The 16,152-nt window shown below is 32.5% G+C and overlaps 1 protein-coding gene across 2 annotated transcripts in view; it reads right to left on the bottom strand.

The window, feature by feature from the left end:
• LOC132919929 (alpha-catulin) overlaps positions 1–16,152 on the bottom strand; it is a 47,015-nt gene extending 30,863 nt beyond the window's left edge. Inside the window, exon 1 of one of the 2 annotated variants that reach the window (XM_060981875.1) lies at positions 15,410–16,152. In XM_060981875.1, the coding sequence (XP_060837858.1) occupies positions 15,410–15,736 (327 nt within the window). In that variant the 5' untranslated portion in view covers positions 15,737–16,152. Of the gene's footprint in view, positions 1–13,631; positions 14,940–15,409 lie in introns of those variants that run through there. The other variant, XM_060981876.1, reaches the window with a different exon arrangement.

Here is a 16,152-nt window from a genome sequence, read left to right as displayed (position 1 = left end):
TGGTTCCAATTATACGCGCATATACGAAGTATGACTGGTATGTATATATAGGTTGGGTACTCGTCAATGTTATTGTTTTCTTTTTTTATTATTATTTCTATAGGACATAAGCGCGTTTTGTTAATTCAACACTGTTCAACCCTTCACGATCACTACACATCATACAATAATGCTTATAATATACCCACAACGGATACATATACTATTTTGTTTTTTACTTTATTAATTATTATACACCTATACCACACCTATACCACAATGAGTTACATAATAATATTTCCAGTATTCTGATATGAACAGTTGAAAATAGTTCTCCAATTTCAGGCATTTCAGTTAATTTTTTAGTCGTCTAAGAAACAAATGACTGAAGAGCTTGTATCGATCGATTTCAGAATTTTGACAATTCTACTACCTACCTATGTGATTGAACACAGTATTGATAGTAACTAATAAGCACGTAAAGATAATATGTATAATTTACCTATTAAAAAGTTTATTTCAAATAAAATTACTAATTGGTAATTATTTTAATATTATACTGCAAAGTAATTAAACTGATATTTCATCAAAGTTTTACGGATTACTATTGATATTCGTTAACCTCCAAGAAAGTAATTGACAGTTCGTGCATTAACCCTTTTATTGGATAATTAATAAAATATTATAATACGGTGAGCAATAATCACTGTTTTGCAAGATATAACAATAGCCATTTTAAAAAATGATAAACGTCTTAGTTAATCCGCCGAATCTTCAAAATGATTTATAAAATGTTTTGGTAAGTGTAAATATTTTTTGTCAACTTTGTTAGAATATACATAAATGTATTAAATCTGATTTATCTACATTAAACAGATTCATGAATACAAAATTCGAAATTAGCATGCCATAAGAATTAATATTTATGAATTCCCGGGAAACAAAACACGCAATGAAATTATAATAACTGAAAAAATAACGCGAAACCTAATTAACCTGAACAAATATTCCAAACGTATTTAATAAACAATTTCTAAAGTTTATTTTATAAAAAAAAAATTATTTTAATTTATGTTTATAACAGTTATTAAAAATAAATAACTATAAGTACCTTATACTAGCAATAATATGTAGTTACTTGTACATAAAAAAAAATTTGAATAATAATTTTGGTTATTATAATTTAATTTTTCTATTCTAGTATATTTAATATCTTTCAATGAATGACAATATTATCATACGTACATTAATATTGCATATATTATATCACGAGTACCTATATACTTCATGTCTACATAGTATTATATATTCGTAGTTATATTCCAAAGTAGTCTATAAAAATAAATTGAACAAAAGTGTATAATGTTATATTCATTTAGGCGCGCATACATACACCTAAAATAAGTAATATTCTCCATCTCTTGAAACAATAAAATACGAACAAAAAAATATTATATCATTCGGTGCTTTTAAAGCTCAGATACTTGTACAGGAGAATGTCGACCTTAATCGTTATTTTTTTATTATATAATGGTTTTTATGTATTGTAAAAATAAAACCGGTGAATATATACTCGAGTTTGGTTGTTACTTGAAAAAAATTAATCGACAGTAAAATTATTTGTACATCATCTGCTCGACAAACAATATTGTACAGTCCATGTAAAGCTACGGTAAATATTCATATAATTTTGTGTAATAAAATAACATTAAATGAATGTCCATTACAAAATATATTAGATGTATTTTTTTTTTCATTTAAGTTTCATAACTCTTATCACACAAAACTAATGAACAGATTATAACCTTACCACATTTAAATACCGAAAAAATAACAGTGCATCTTATGTAAATATAAGGTATATATACTTAATACAATAAATACAAATTTAATCTATTCGGCAGCGGAAGAATTATATAGATATATATTTCATTAACTAGAAATATATTAAGTATCACTTTGTGTTGTAAAATATCCTTAACGTTATAAAATCAATAATAATAATGTAAATATAATAAAAAAATGATAATTATCTATCGAAAAAAAAATCTTAAATTTATTAATTTGATATAAGAAAACAGCAGAGGCGCAATTTCAATGAAAAAACTGGGGGTGCTGAAGCGCCCCTATATTTTTTTCGTGTTATCTTATGGTTATGGATACTTATTACTATTAAAATCTAAATTAAAATGAAACAATTTGGGGGTGCTAAGTCTTCTGCCAAATTGTGCCTATAGAAAACAGTCAATGAATATTACTGTTCATCAACTTTCATATAATGTGTATTGCCTTTAGTGTTTCATACAGCGTGTTATAAGAAAATGCGACTGGTGTTTGCCAAATAGATTAACTTTACTGTAATTAAACGTTACCAAAAAATAAGCGTTTAATTTTAAGATAATTTCATCGGCCGCAAACAATTTAATGGGTTCGTATGAACGTGTCTAATGGGACTGTCCAAGTAATGAAGGAACGTACCAACTTGAAATTAGGACACGGAAAAAATAAACGTATAGGTATATTATAGGAAAATCTATATGGGAACTCGCCAATTTTAAAAATGTGAACTAACCGTGCATTGTGGTTTGTTGAACTACAGTTGATGCGTGGTACTTTGTGTTTCGTTCAATGAATCAGAATATAATAAGAACTCTAATTAAAACGAACATAGATATTCATAAACATTTAAATTGATGAGGCTACAACACTTTTAGAGTGAAAAATTAGTAAAATCGTGTTAAAATATTTGTACAAGATAAATGTATGTGACAAGCAAAATTAGACCAAAATTTAGATTTTATAAAGATATGACAATAATAATTAACTTACCTACTATAAAAAAAAAAAAATGTGTTATTTTAATATGAAATGTTGGGACTTGGACCAACAGGTGTTCTACACTATTTTCAAGAAAAAACCCAATGTGTTTAAATATCGCCTATTATCCGGTGTTTTAGATATCATATTTTTTATAAATATAAAAACCTAAATACCTAAATTTTACTTCAATTAAAATAATGACGATTTATTTAGTTAAATTTAAATCACACGCAATAAAAATATTCACAAATGTATTTCTTATATTTGATTTTATTCAAACATTAAAAACATATCTATTGTATAAATAATAAAAATAATTAAAAATCTTAAAATTACATACTAAAGTCTAATAACAAATAAAGTAATAAAAATATAAATTACCTACATAATATATTGCAGACACAGTGAAAAAAAAATTAATTAAAAATGTAAGATATTTATTATTTAATTAATTATAAATATGGTGTGTATATATATCAATACATTTATAAAATATAAATTATGTTCCTTTTTAAGAAAAACTGTTGTCTATAAGCTAATTATTCTGAACATTGTATATAGACCCATCATATCGAAATTGGATAATCGTATAAACATTTATTCTTGAATTAAAATATTAAAATGTAATGATTTAGGAAGTCGGTTATGGCAATTCAATTGTTAGCTTTAAAGCTTAAAGCCATACGAATAATAATAAACTATTTTACTATTATTGATTTTATTAGCTATACAGGATATTGGATACAGGGACGTACGGCGTTATTTAAATACCTGCTAATTTTTATGCTGCTGAATAATATACTTCTTATCGCGGTTAGAAATATAAATTATATACGATTTACGCACAGCCGTCAGCCACTATATGTTTGAAGCAAACAAAATTAAAGAAATTTATCCACAACTACGTTTTTATTTCTCAAACACACGACTCATATATAATTTATATTAAATAATAAATGATTACCCACATAATAATAATATGTCATCACGCGATCTAGGCGTTCGAAATTTGAAGCTAAAATGCAATAAATTGTTGCATTATTATTCACTAATATATATTATTATTATAATATGCCATTCAATTATCATGAAATTATTTTTCATTTATAAACGGCACATTAAAGTAAGTATATTACGTATTATTATATTGTTTAATACGACATTATACATTCCTGTAAAAATTATAACCATTAACTTGTTAGTGACTAATTTAATTGAATAATAATGTTTGATTAAAATAAACTAATTCTTCATGCCTATGTAACATTTCCTATAACAAAAAGTATTGAAAAAATCTAAAAAAAAAATAATTGAATGAAAATTAAATCGCATTGCAAATAATAAGTAAATTTGTTAAAAATCAAATAAATCATTCTTAAAGAAAATCAATTTTATTTTACATTGTTTATTTTTACGTTGAAACAAAACATGGTATGTATTACTATTATTTATATTTATTTACCTATTTTAAGCTGTATCCAACAATTTCATATAACCATGTATAAAAGTGTAAATCCATAAATTATTAAAATTTCGATAAAATAGTCACTTACATTTTTTTCATTCATCACGTTACATAATATGAAACTAGAAGTTTAAGTGGTCGTGTGGAATTTCTCAAGTATCTTTATTAAAGGAGAAATAATGTCGCTTCGCATCACTAAATTCTGCTCGCTGCACTGCGCATATTAGTCAAACGAAAACGCCAATTAATTTTCTTTTTGGGTGTATATGAACTGAATGATAATATCTCGTATTTCATTATAAATATATGTATTTTATCAATATCCCGAAGTAGGGACCTCTTACATACAGATTATTTTCTTTTAGTGATATTATATAATATGATTTCTAACTGTGAGCCATATTATCTCCATTAAGACAATTTCGTCAATATACGACGTATATTATAATATTATCAAAAATCCACGTATAATGATACTATTTTTAACACCATATTATTATATTATGCACCACACGGTGTCATCCTCGAAAGTCTTAAACTATATTATAACAATATAACAACAATATGTAGATACACATTATATCCATGGCACGGCATAAAAGGAAGGTATGTGGAATGCAAATTACTACACGTCTGCAACACGCCTCTTTTCGAATAGGTACCTACTGCTTTGAACGATAACAATGCCGCCGGTGACCAAAAATTGTAATTACACTTAAGACTTAAGAGGACACCACTCCCGCATGTGTTATTGTCTACGACTCTACGTCTTACAAATGTACGACATACCTATAAAATTTGTGTTGAGCAATTCCAATTCTGTGTAAGAACTAATAACCTTTAATAATAAAAAGAATTAAATTATCATCAAACATAAATGTAAGTACTTAAAAACATTATTTATGTTTTTTCGTGGGTTTTTTATGGTATTTTTATTTTTAAGCAAATTATGAGTATGTAAAATATTACAATTTAAAATTAAAATATCGTAAAACAAATATTTGAAAAAACACAGATAATCTTTATACAATCTATCATTTTTTTTTTTTATTTCGAAATTGAACCCACTAATTATTATTAAAAATAATATATATATATGTATAATTTATATTTAAAGTTTGAAATATTTCATATTGAATTTTTAACACAATTATTGACGATATTAATGCATTGAATGGAGTGATTCGATATAGTAGTATATTAAGGTTTTATTTTCAACTATTTATGCATGGAAATTTATATATAACGATTTCTTTATGATATTATAACATATAAAAATGTTTTAATGTTTTTGTTAGTATCATTTTAAATACTTTTATAATAGGTATTAAAGAAAACAATAACTAATGACAAATGTACGTAAAAACTTATTAAAAAAAAAAAAAAAAAAAAAAAACCAAATTTGATATTAATCATAAAATGTTCAAATACTAGGTGCCAACTAGTATAAATACAGACGTTATAAGTTATAATATAAGAGAATTATATAACCATATAGGTATCATACAAAATATGACCCGACAATGTAATATTTTATCACATGCATACACTAAATACTATATATAATATATACGAGTACTGTCTACTACTAGGTAACTACCCGTTTATTTAATAGATATAAAATAGTGAACATTGAATTTGAATGATGTTATTAATGTAAATAATAATTTGTGTTTGTATGTTTATTATAATAATAATGACTATGTTTTTGAAGATGTGGAAGTTACGCCCCGCGTTTTTTTAATCAATATTATAATGAACAAACGTGACACCAAAAAAATCGGCTTATTTACGCATAAGATAACAGTGTAGTCAAATATTATTATACAGTCACCGCGGTAATTTTTGACAGAATAAAACGTGCCGAAATAAATAAATAAACAATTTTAGAATCTTTTAGGAAAATTCTGACATATGATAATTAATATACACGCCGCAACACGTTAAACGTAAACTATTGACAACATAATAGTGTATACCCACCAACACAACGCGGAATTAATATAATTAACCGCAAGCATAATATTATAAGTGCATAAGAGTTATTTCTCGAAATTCAATTATTTATTATTATACCGTCAACCGTCAGTAGCTCGGTGGTGCGTTGATACGTTTAATTTTATAACAGCGAAGTTTTAGTCCTTGTCCGTCACGCTTAACGCGGAAACCTACATATAAGTACTAATATCAGCCAATGACAAAACATCTTTGATTATCAACAACTTTTCCGAGCACCCTGGAAATTGTTTACTGGCGCATAATTGATTTATGACACTGTTTTCTGTAGCTATTTCATAAAAGTTCTTTGTACACTCTGCACGCACACTTGTAACAATAGCTAATGTATTTTCGGCGTCTATTTTTCCACGTTAAACTATATCAAACACGCGTACTCCGACAGAACCACCGATTTTGTATAATAGAAGAAACTTTTGTTTTGGCGATTGCATTATTATTTTAGTCGCTCATACCTTTCGGTCCTATATTCGCTCATCTTCTCTTTTCTTGAACAAATCGCTCGTGCAGAGTGGTGGTTTCTGAATAACGATTAATATTAATTTATATTATCAATATGGGCTATATTTCTTATATTCTACAAATTAGTCGATTCCTATTGTTATGAATAATGTATACGTCGACAGTCGACACGTCGTCGTACTTCGCATCACACGCAGACAAATACCAGCCTTCATTGTAAATTATCCATACGCATCTCATTCTTTACTGTGTATTTTATAGTTGCCTTCTCAATTTCTGTTTATTAAATTTTGTTCCACGAGAAAAATAACAAAAATAAAATAAAAGAACGTATAGGTAGTAGGTACAAACGAAGATGAAAAGCGCTGACTTTATCTTCATTATAAAGCGTATTATCGATCTACTGAATAAAATATACATATTCATTCCAATCATTTATTCGTGTGATTATCTATTTAAGCTATACGAGATACCCAACTTCATTTGCCCTTTCTTGTGTTTGGCGGAAACGTATTTACCGAGAAAACTGTTCGCACCATTGTTACTCCACATTAAATGCGTTGCTTTTCTAAAACATAATTGACGAATTCAGAAGCATTTCAGGTATTAAAATACAATTTGCTAAAAATATACAAATACTATAATACGTATATACTTATATCTAAGGTTGGACAAGTTAACGATTTTTGGTATCTCGTTAAGTTAAATTAAAATAAGAAAAAGTGAGTTAAATAAAAAGTAAACTAATATATTTTTTATAACTCCGTTAAGTTAAAAATTAATGGATAAAAAAAATTAACCAGGTTAAAATTAACTTAGTTAAAAATGTAATTATTTTCGAAAGAAAAATAGGTTAGGTACCTACAAAATAAATGATAAATTCGAAAATTGTTTCAAGCTCAGATTTCTGTGCTCACGTGATCATCCATGTAATATGCTTACAATATTTACTGAGAATTTAAGATGGACAATTGATGATTCATCCAAATATTCTCCCGCCCATTAAAGAAGGGAAGAGTTAAAATAGTATAAATACACAAACGAATCATAAATTCTACTTAGCTGCTATACGTCAATATTTAGAATATATCTACACAAAGTATAAACACAATCAAAATAATATATGGTATACATAAACACATACCTAACATAATATTATGTTTAAATAAAATAATTATATTTACATAGTTACCCATTGAAATATTTTGATTTTTTATGAATAATTATTGGATACAAAATACATTTCTTTTCTACGATATCTAATATTTCTCAAGCCAACAAAGTCATAAATGAATGGGATATATACATGTTAAACTTAGCCTAATTTTAATAAATCTGTATACAATTAACTTATTTAACTTAAGTTCATACGTTAAATATGTTATAAATTAGTTTCAAAAAAAAAAGTAACGAATTATTTAACTTAATTAATATTAACTTAACATTTTAACTTAATTTTAACTCGTTAATGCTCAGCTTTGCTACCTGTTTAAAATACATTTATGTTATAATATGGTGACACTAAACATCTTCTGTGGTCTTTGACTTTAACTGCCTTGATATTAATTGTACAAAATATGCCCAGATGATCGTTATGATTTAAATTACATTTTAAATCACCATATTCACAGGAATATGTATACAAACAATATTTTTATTCGATACTGCAGGGAATATCACCATAGCCGAAGTAGATTTAACAATAATATCTTTAATCTTTATTTTTCGGTTCTTGTTAATTGAAATGTTTCGTATAAACTTTAATGCACCAATATCAAATGCACAAAAAATTATTATGGTATTTACATATTTTCATTACAATTCAATTCGTAAGTTAATCATACCCAGTGGCCAGTTATATCAGTGGCATACCCATCGGGGGTGTTAATACAAATGAGGGGCATTTCCTTTTTTATACTATATAAATTATGTATATTTTCATACCCACCTTTGCGAAAGTTTTGAGTACCTACGTCATTGCCAGCTACATGTGTGTTTCGTAAATAAATACCAAACGTCTCATTAGCTTATTATCATAATAAATTGTTTAATCAGTTTATTATTCTAATGTATTCTGTTTTAAAAAGTCCAAACAGAGTTTTAATTATTCAAAATATCACTGTATCATTTGAATCATTTTTAGACGATACGCTGTTTTTTTATTCACGGTAATCTGCACTTTACTAGATACTACAAAGTTTTATTTATTTTTTCAAAAGCAGATAAAAAGAAACAATAGTTATGCCCTTAAGATATAAATAAACTATTACATTTTTTTTCCACAGCAATTTAGAAAATGCTTTTCATTTTAAATAAAATAAAGAGAAAAATTATAATAAGGCATGTTAATACCAACGGCTATCATTAAATATAGCCTATAAGGTAAATTTACTATACCTGCCTATACAATAAAATTGCTGTACAAATAACAGCATTCGTGACTTTACTACATGAACTACATAGAACATATTAAAGATATAATAAAATGCACTTTTAAACAATTTGCCAACATTTACTGACTTTTTATTGTACGTCAACGATCACCAGCGACTGTCAGCGTTCGTACACTGACACTGACTACGAATATTAACAGCTAGCAAGACGTGCCAGTTACGTAAAACGTAATACATTGAAATGCGTGTGTATTTGTACGCGTAATGTGTTGGTACAAATTTGTTGCCGGTTAAATATATAGTGCTATTAGTCAAATGAAAATATGTATTATAAAAAAATTTCAAGCATTGATTCGGCCTCGCTGCGTTAAGAACGTTTAATTTTTTTAAGTAACACGCAACGGAAAAAACTGCCGTTCCCGAGGCAACCCTATTCCAAGTTGAATTTCAGGACATAACCCGAAAGGTCTGACCGCCAAGCTACGTTGGTCGAAAAATGGTACTTTTTTTCCAGGCAAAATCCTGTCAGCATAAACATTATTTCCACCACACGTGTTGGAAGTACTTTAAAATGTGAAAGTATATTGATATTTTTTCCCCCCATATCGCTCTATACGAACTCGGCGAGCTATATAATATATTGAACACAAGTTCCACTTAACGAGAAAAAAAAATGTTTCAGACGTAAACTGTCTGAAGCGTATACATTATTGATGCACCGATGTCGAAATTGAGATAAAAAAAAAAAATACGACTCCGTCAGTAAAATGCATATGCATATATGTTTCTTATATACAGTTGTATAAAATTCATTGTACCAGCTATACAACGTGGTTCTTTATATAAATTTTAAATCACCTATATAATGTGGTCACATTTTTTCAGTTTGCATATTATAATAATTTGAGTTATTAGGTACCTATTAACATGTATACAAAACAATTTAACGATTTATGCGAAATGAACAATTTCTTGAATAATTTTAAAATAAGTAACGATAATAATAATATTTGTTGTTTCACGGTATTATATTATTATAGTTTGACAAGTCCACTCTTAATCTCTTATATTAGTTACATTGGCATAATTTAGAGGAAACTCGTTGGACGTGCTTAGCATCTCTAATTTTGAAATTATCACTCCTACATAATTTGTGGTTAATTAGTTCTTATGTTTTGTTAATAACGCCATTGCTGTCGTTATTAAAAATTGATTATTCGATTGGTGGCGTATAAAGGATGTTCGACGTATAATACGTAATCATAAGACTGACCAAAAAAATAAAAAAAATATCGGTCTTCAACACCATCATAGCTTTTTGCTGAAATTGAGCCCCTGTTAATCACAGTATGACGGATTTCGGAAACCAATAATCGTACATAATATATAGTAGTATAAATGTATAATACATACTAAAATGTATTTTACTACGTTACTATACGAGAAAAGCATTTTATTTTTACTACATTACATTTACATGTGTTGTGTGTATAGCACATACAATTTATGAAATTCATGAGACATTAAACACGCGTAAAAATTAACGTGGCTGAGGTAAACAAAAGCATAGTGATATTGTTTTTAGCGTATTAGTGCCCACGTGCATGGTTATAGTTTAGGTATTCGAGTAAATTCCGAATTAAATGACCCGTTACCTTAGGTAATATTACAACTGGATTTTTTTTCTTTTCGTTTTTTGTCCAGATGATTTTGTTTACTTTATTAACAGAAGAAAAATCGTTAGTGTGCAAAAATAAAATGTTACTTAGTTGATACGTAATTGATTATATACGCCTTATATATAACTACCTGCCGACCTCTAATGTGTTTCAAAAATGATGATCGGTGGGTGGGTGGGTGTGAGAGTGTTCGTCTATACACGAAAGTTGGCCGTATTTCACGTGAACTTGAGTGGTTTTCACGAAAGCCAATTTAATCGTATTATTTTGACGTTAATATAACTAAACTCCGTATAAAATGCGGACAAAGACTGTTGCGGTACCTAGTTGAAATAACTCGACAATAATAATGGAGTCAAACGTTTCGCAGTGATAGACAACTTAATAGACATGTGACTCCTTGGCGGTATCGTTTCAAACTCGTTGACCGTGCACTGTGCATAAATCTTTTCGATGAAATGAATGTTTTGACACATTATGAGCGTAGATCGAACGTTACGCAGTTGGATATAAAATGACCGGAGGTCACCCGTATCACGTTCACCCTTATATAAATACAAACTGAAAACGATTAATCAAGCCGAGTTGACTAACTTTGTCGCCAAGTGTCAGACATCATTAAAATTGCTCGAAGAAAAATAAGAAAAAAATAACTATTTTAAATTAATAAATAAGCTTAACTGCACTGCATATTACCATTATTGTTACATGTATAATATTTAAAATTAAAATCGAATAAAATATTAAAAGTGCCTACCATTTAATAGGTACTTAACGCACAAGTGATAAAAATAATGACCTATAACAATATTACAATATATCACCCTAACCGTATTAGTTTTAATGAAAATTCAAAAAATATGTAACTGACATATTATTAATTTTACAATCAATATACTCGTATATAAATCACAATAAATAAATAAATTCATTACCCAAAAAATTTATCATATTTAAATTGTTGTTTATTTAATCAAATAATTTATCTTTATTTCTTACTTTAGTCGAAACTATAAATAATTGTCTCTAATTGTTTTCTAAATTATTGTAATCTTCGTGATTTTCCAAATCGTATCGAACGGAAGTTAAACGCATCTAACGACACAGAATCATCCTAGGTAGAATACTAATAATTTTTAATTTACCCCGAACTATACTTTCTTTGATTAATTTTATCATAGCAACATCATGTTTGGTCAGTATAAAAAAGTCAGTAACCCTGTAAAAAACTTTTTAAGGTCGACTCACCACATTAGCCCGAATGGCCAAACACTGAACAGTATAATATAGGAACAAAAACTTTTCAAACAACGCTATTAGTTCTCCGACTGATAGTAAAATAATGTTGAAATTTTTGATGAATGACGTTTTTATTCCGACATTCATTGTGTGGGCCGTGCCCCGTATCCACATAAATGTTTAAATGAAACGAACCCACCTACAATCTTTGATATTTAAAGAAAAGCCTCGTACTAAGGGTCCCAAGGGTACAATCAAATATCCTTTAGTCGGAATAATCAAAAAAAACGATTCGCCATCCGATGATAACGAATTTCCGATATAACATATTATTATACCTATTATAAATATTTATAATATTCTTATGATTATAATATCTAAATTTATACCATACTACAAGTATTTTCATAATAACGAATAAAACTCAGCTACGGTTGTTTCGAAATTCAAACGAAAAAACGAATAAAAAAACCACTGGACACTACCATAATATAATTTTCGATTGTGTGGTAAGAAGTGAAAATTGGTACGACGGTATATAGCCACCAAAAAACGGTTTTACCTAATAACCAAAACATGAATAGGAGTTGCAAAATACCTATTCATTTAGGTTAAATAATTCTAGTTTCAAAAGTCCTACGTTGTATTCATTTAAGAAAATTCAATGAAAATAACAATAACATTAGCAATGACTTGATTATCATAACGGTTGTTTTACTGCGTTTCAGTTATAATAATTATCATTATCATGATTAGGTTAAATCTGGCTTTTTGTTCATCTATGTTTGGTTTAAAACATTTAAAAAAATTTGATGAGTTTTTATACACACGTTTTTTTATTAGAGGATTGAGGACGTTAATGAATAAAAATCGGGATTGGATATCCGTACAAAACATAAAAAGAGACAACACAAAAAAAGCGAACTTCGCAGAGATTAATATTTATATCAATAACACGGTGTATAACGTTATGTTCTGACCTAGGTCTATACATATTAACTGATAAAAATGTATGCATATAATACAGTCGGAATCACTGTAACTAAAAACTTGATATCTCGGTATTCCGAGTATACGATATTCAAAACGCCTTCAAAATAAAACACTTGATCGGTTTTTGATATCTCCATTCTTCAGGTTTTTTTTAACAACTCCATTATATATATATATATATATATATATGCGCGAAGTAGCCGTAAAACTCTAGCTGCGGTGCTGTGTGTGCGCGCTTGTCAATATATAAGCCAAATCTTTCGGGATATGATTCGGACGCGGTGCGGGCGCGCGGAGTATTTGGCTTGGCCACTGACTCTGTCCGTCGCCGACTATCGACGCACTATCCGCAGAGTAGCTTTATATTATACCCGGTCCCGCCCACGCCGCTGTCTCATCTGGAATACACTTTCCAAAACGACTCCCCCCTCAAAAAAAGCTCTCCAACCTTCATCCGCGAAAAACTTTCCCTCTTCCTCAACCAAAAACGTGTGTGTGTGTTTGTGGATCGCCGTGCGGCGTACCGGACGTTCCTCAGCGGTCCGCGCGGTATGACCGCGTGGTACGTGCGTGGCGGCGGCTTACCTGCTGTCTACCGCAGTGGTCGCCAAGCAGAAGAGCCATGTCACGGCGTGTCCGTCGGTCGGAGTGAGCGAGGTGTGTGCCGGGTGTTCTGCACTGTCGATTTCGCCCGCGTGTGCGGCGCACAGCAGGGCTCGCACTGCAGCAGGTCCGAGGAGACGTGGGAAAACCGGGGGAGGATCTCGACGACGACGACGACGACGACAACGACAGAGACGACGCGTAAGACCCGTTGTATACGATACGATGCGAAACTTACGATGAAAATTATATTATTATAATAATGGTGATTCAATAGTAATAACAGAGATAATGATGGTGATGATATAACAACGAGAACAATAATAATATTTTTGTATATACGATTATTATTTTAATATATTATGATAATAATAATATATTGTTTTGGTGAAACCGCGCACATTTTTTTAAAATTATATCATTTTTTTTTTTCAAAAATTTTGTTAACAAAAATTACTCGTACGAAAAATACTGCAGCATTGGTCATATAGTATTTTGTATGTGTGGTGCGAATTTGTTTTATTTTAAATAATTATTTTTATATAATATATTTTATTTTATCAAATTTAATAATATAAAATATCTTTACCGTTGTGTGTAAATTGTGTGTGTGTATATGTGTGTGTATATGTATGAGTGTATGTGTGGTGTGTGTGTGTGTGTGTGTGTGTGTAAGTTTCGAGGGGGGGCGACGGCAGCGGCGGCGGCGGCGGCTGCGGCAGCGACGGCGGCGTCGGCGGCGTCCGGCGGCGATCTGCTGGTGCTGGTGCTTGTGCTGGCTGCTGGTGCTTGTGCTGGCTGCTGCTCGTCCGGTGCGTTTGTGCGTGCGCGCGCGTATAATTGCGCGGGCGCGAGCGCGTGCTCGGCGCTGGTGCGTGCGCACAACGCGCGCGAACGACGACGCCGAACCCGCCGCCGCCGACAATCAATAAAAACCCACCGCCGCCGACACCACCGACCTGCACACCGTCACCTCCAACGCCGCCGCCGCTGCTGCCACCGACAACGCCACCGTCGTCGTCACCGTCGGCACACGCCACCAGCGGCGGTGGTGGCGGCGCATCTTTTCACCATGACACGGTTAACCTCAAACCGTATAGGACTTGACGGGAAACGTTCCGACGGCGATACGCATCGCTTTTTCCCGACCACCGTCGTACATCTTTTATTATCTCTCTGTTTCACTCGCTCCGTCTCTGCGACATTTGGCGTCGTCGTTTTCGGCGTGTGCGAACGGCGGTGATACGCGGACAAACGGAAGCCGGTCAAGTATACGCGAAAAAAGGTCACCCGGCTTAATGTACACGTCTATTACCTATTATCGTCGTCGTCGTCGTCGTCATCGTAACGCTGCACGCGTAATGTGGGTCACACCTGGCGTTCTATTTTGGTTTCAGAACGGGAGCTGTTCTCTCACATACCGCACCGGCCACCGCTGTTTACAAAACGGTATCACGTATATACACTTCAGATTTTCACACGTGGACCTATGCAAGCCGCTCCGCGCCCAAATATGCATATATATACATACATATGCGTGTGCATAACTACTGCGGCGGCGTGGTCGTCGCAGCGGAACGGTATACATCTAGAGACACAGCGGCGCGGTCAGTCACTACGCCGGCCGGCCACGGGGCGGGGACGGAGTGCGGTACATTTCGAATATCGCGGCGGCACATCACACGACACCGTGTGGAGGTGGACGCGGCATAATAATATCATATAATACTATACCTATGTATTGTAAGCGTGACACGTACCTGTTTGACGAGCGGCAACAGCGTGTGTTCGATGCTCTTGAGCGTAATCTCTGCGTCGCCATCGTAGTGGTAAGACTGTCCGCGGCCACCGCCGGCTCCGCTGCCGCTGCCGCTGGTCGTGCTGCCGCTGGACGACGGAGACAACGGAGACACCGCCGGCGATGTGGCCGTCCACTCTGGCTGGCGGTGACGCGCCGCCACCAAAACCGCCGACGCCGCCGACGGTGATGTGCAGCGTGATCCCGCCGCGGCGACGGTGACGATTGGCGGTGATAGCGGCGACGGCGGTGCGTTTGACGACGGCGTCGCAGCCGGCGATTTGGCCATTTGGCATTATTCCGCGGCGCGCCGCGTGCTTGTACGGGGTGTGCAAGCGTGCGTGTGTGAGCGTGTGAGAGGGCGCGCGCGCGCGTGCGAAACGTTCCGGCGGCGGAGGCAGTGTGATTCGGTGCGGCGCGGTGCGTGCACGCGTACCTATATTATTTTAATAATAATAATATGTCGTACCGGCGAGTGGGCACGCTACTGATGCTATGTGTACGCGGCGCGCGCGTCCCCTCGTGTAAAAAGCTCGTGGCAGCCTGTAACGCTACGGAGCGGCCGGCGTGTGCGTGCGACGTGTCGTCGTCTGCGGCGGCAGGGATTGAGTCTCGGTGGTGGTGGTGGTGGTGAGCGCGGTGGAGAAGGACACGTCCGTCGCCCGATTTTATTATAACTCGCCGTCGACGAAAACGGCCGCGCGC

This window comes from Rhopalosiphum padi, chromosome 2 (genome assembly GCF_020882245.1).
Source record: "Rhopalosiphum padi isolate XX-2018 chromosome 2, ASM2088224v1, whole genome shotgun sequence".
Taxonomy (NCBI): domain Eukaryota; kingdom Metazoa; phylum Arthropoda; class Insecta; order Hemiptera; family Aphididae; genus Rhopalosiphum; species Rhopalosiphum padi.
This window is presented reverse-complemented; position numbering and strand designations above follow the sequence as displayed.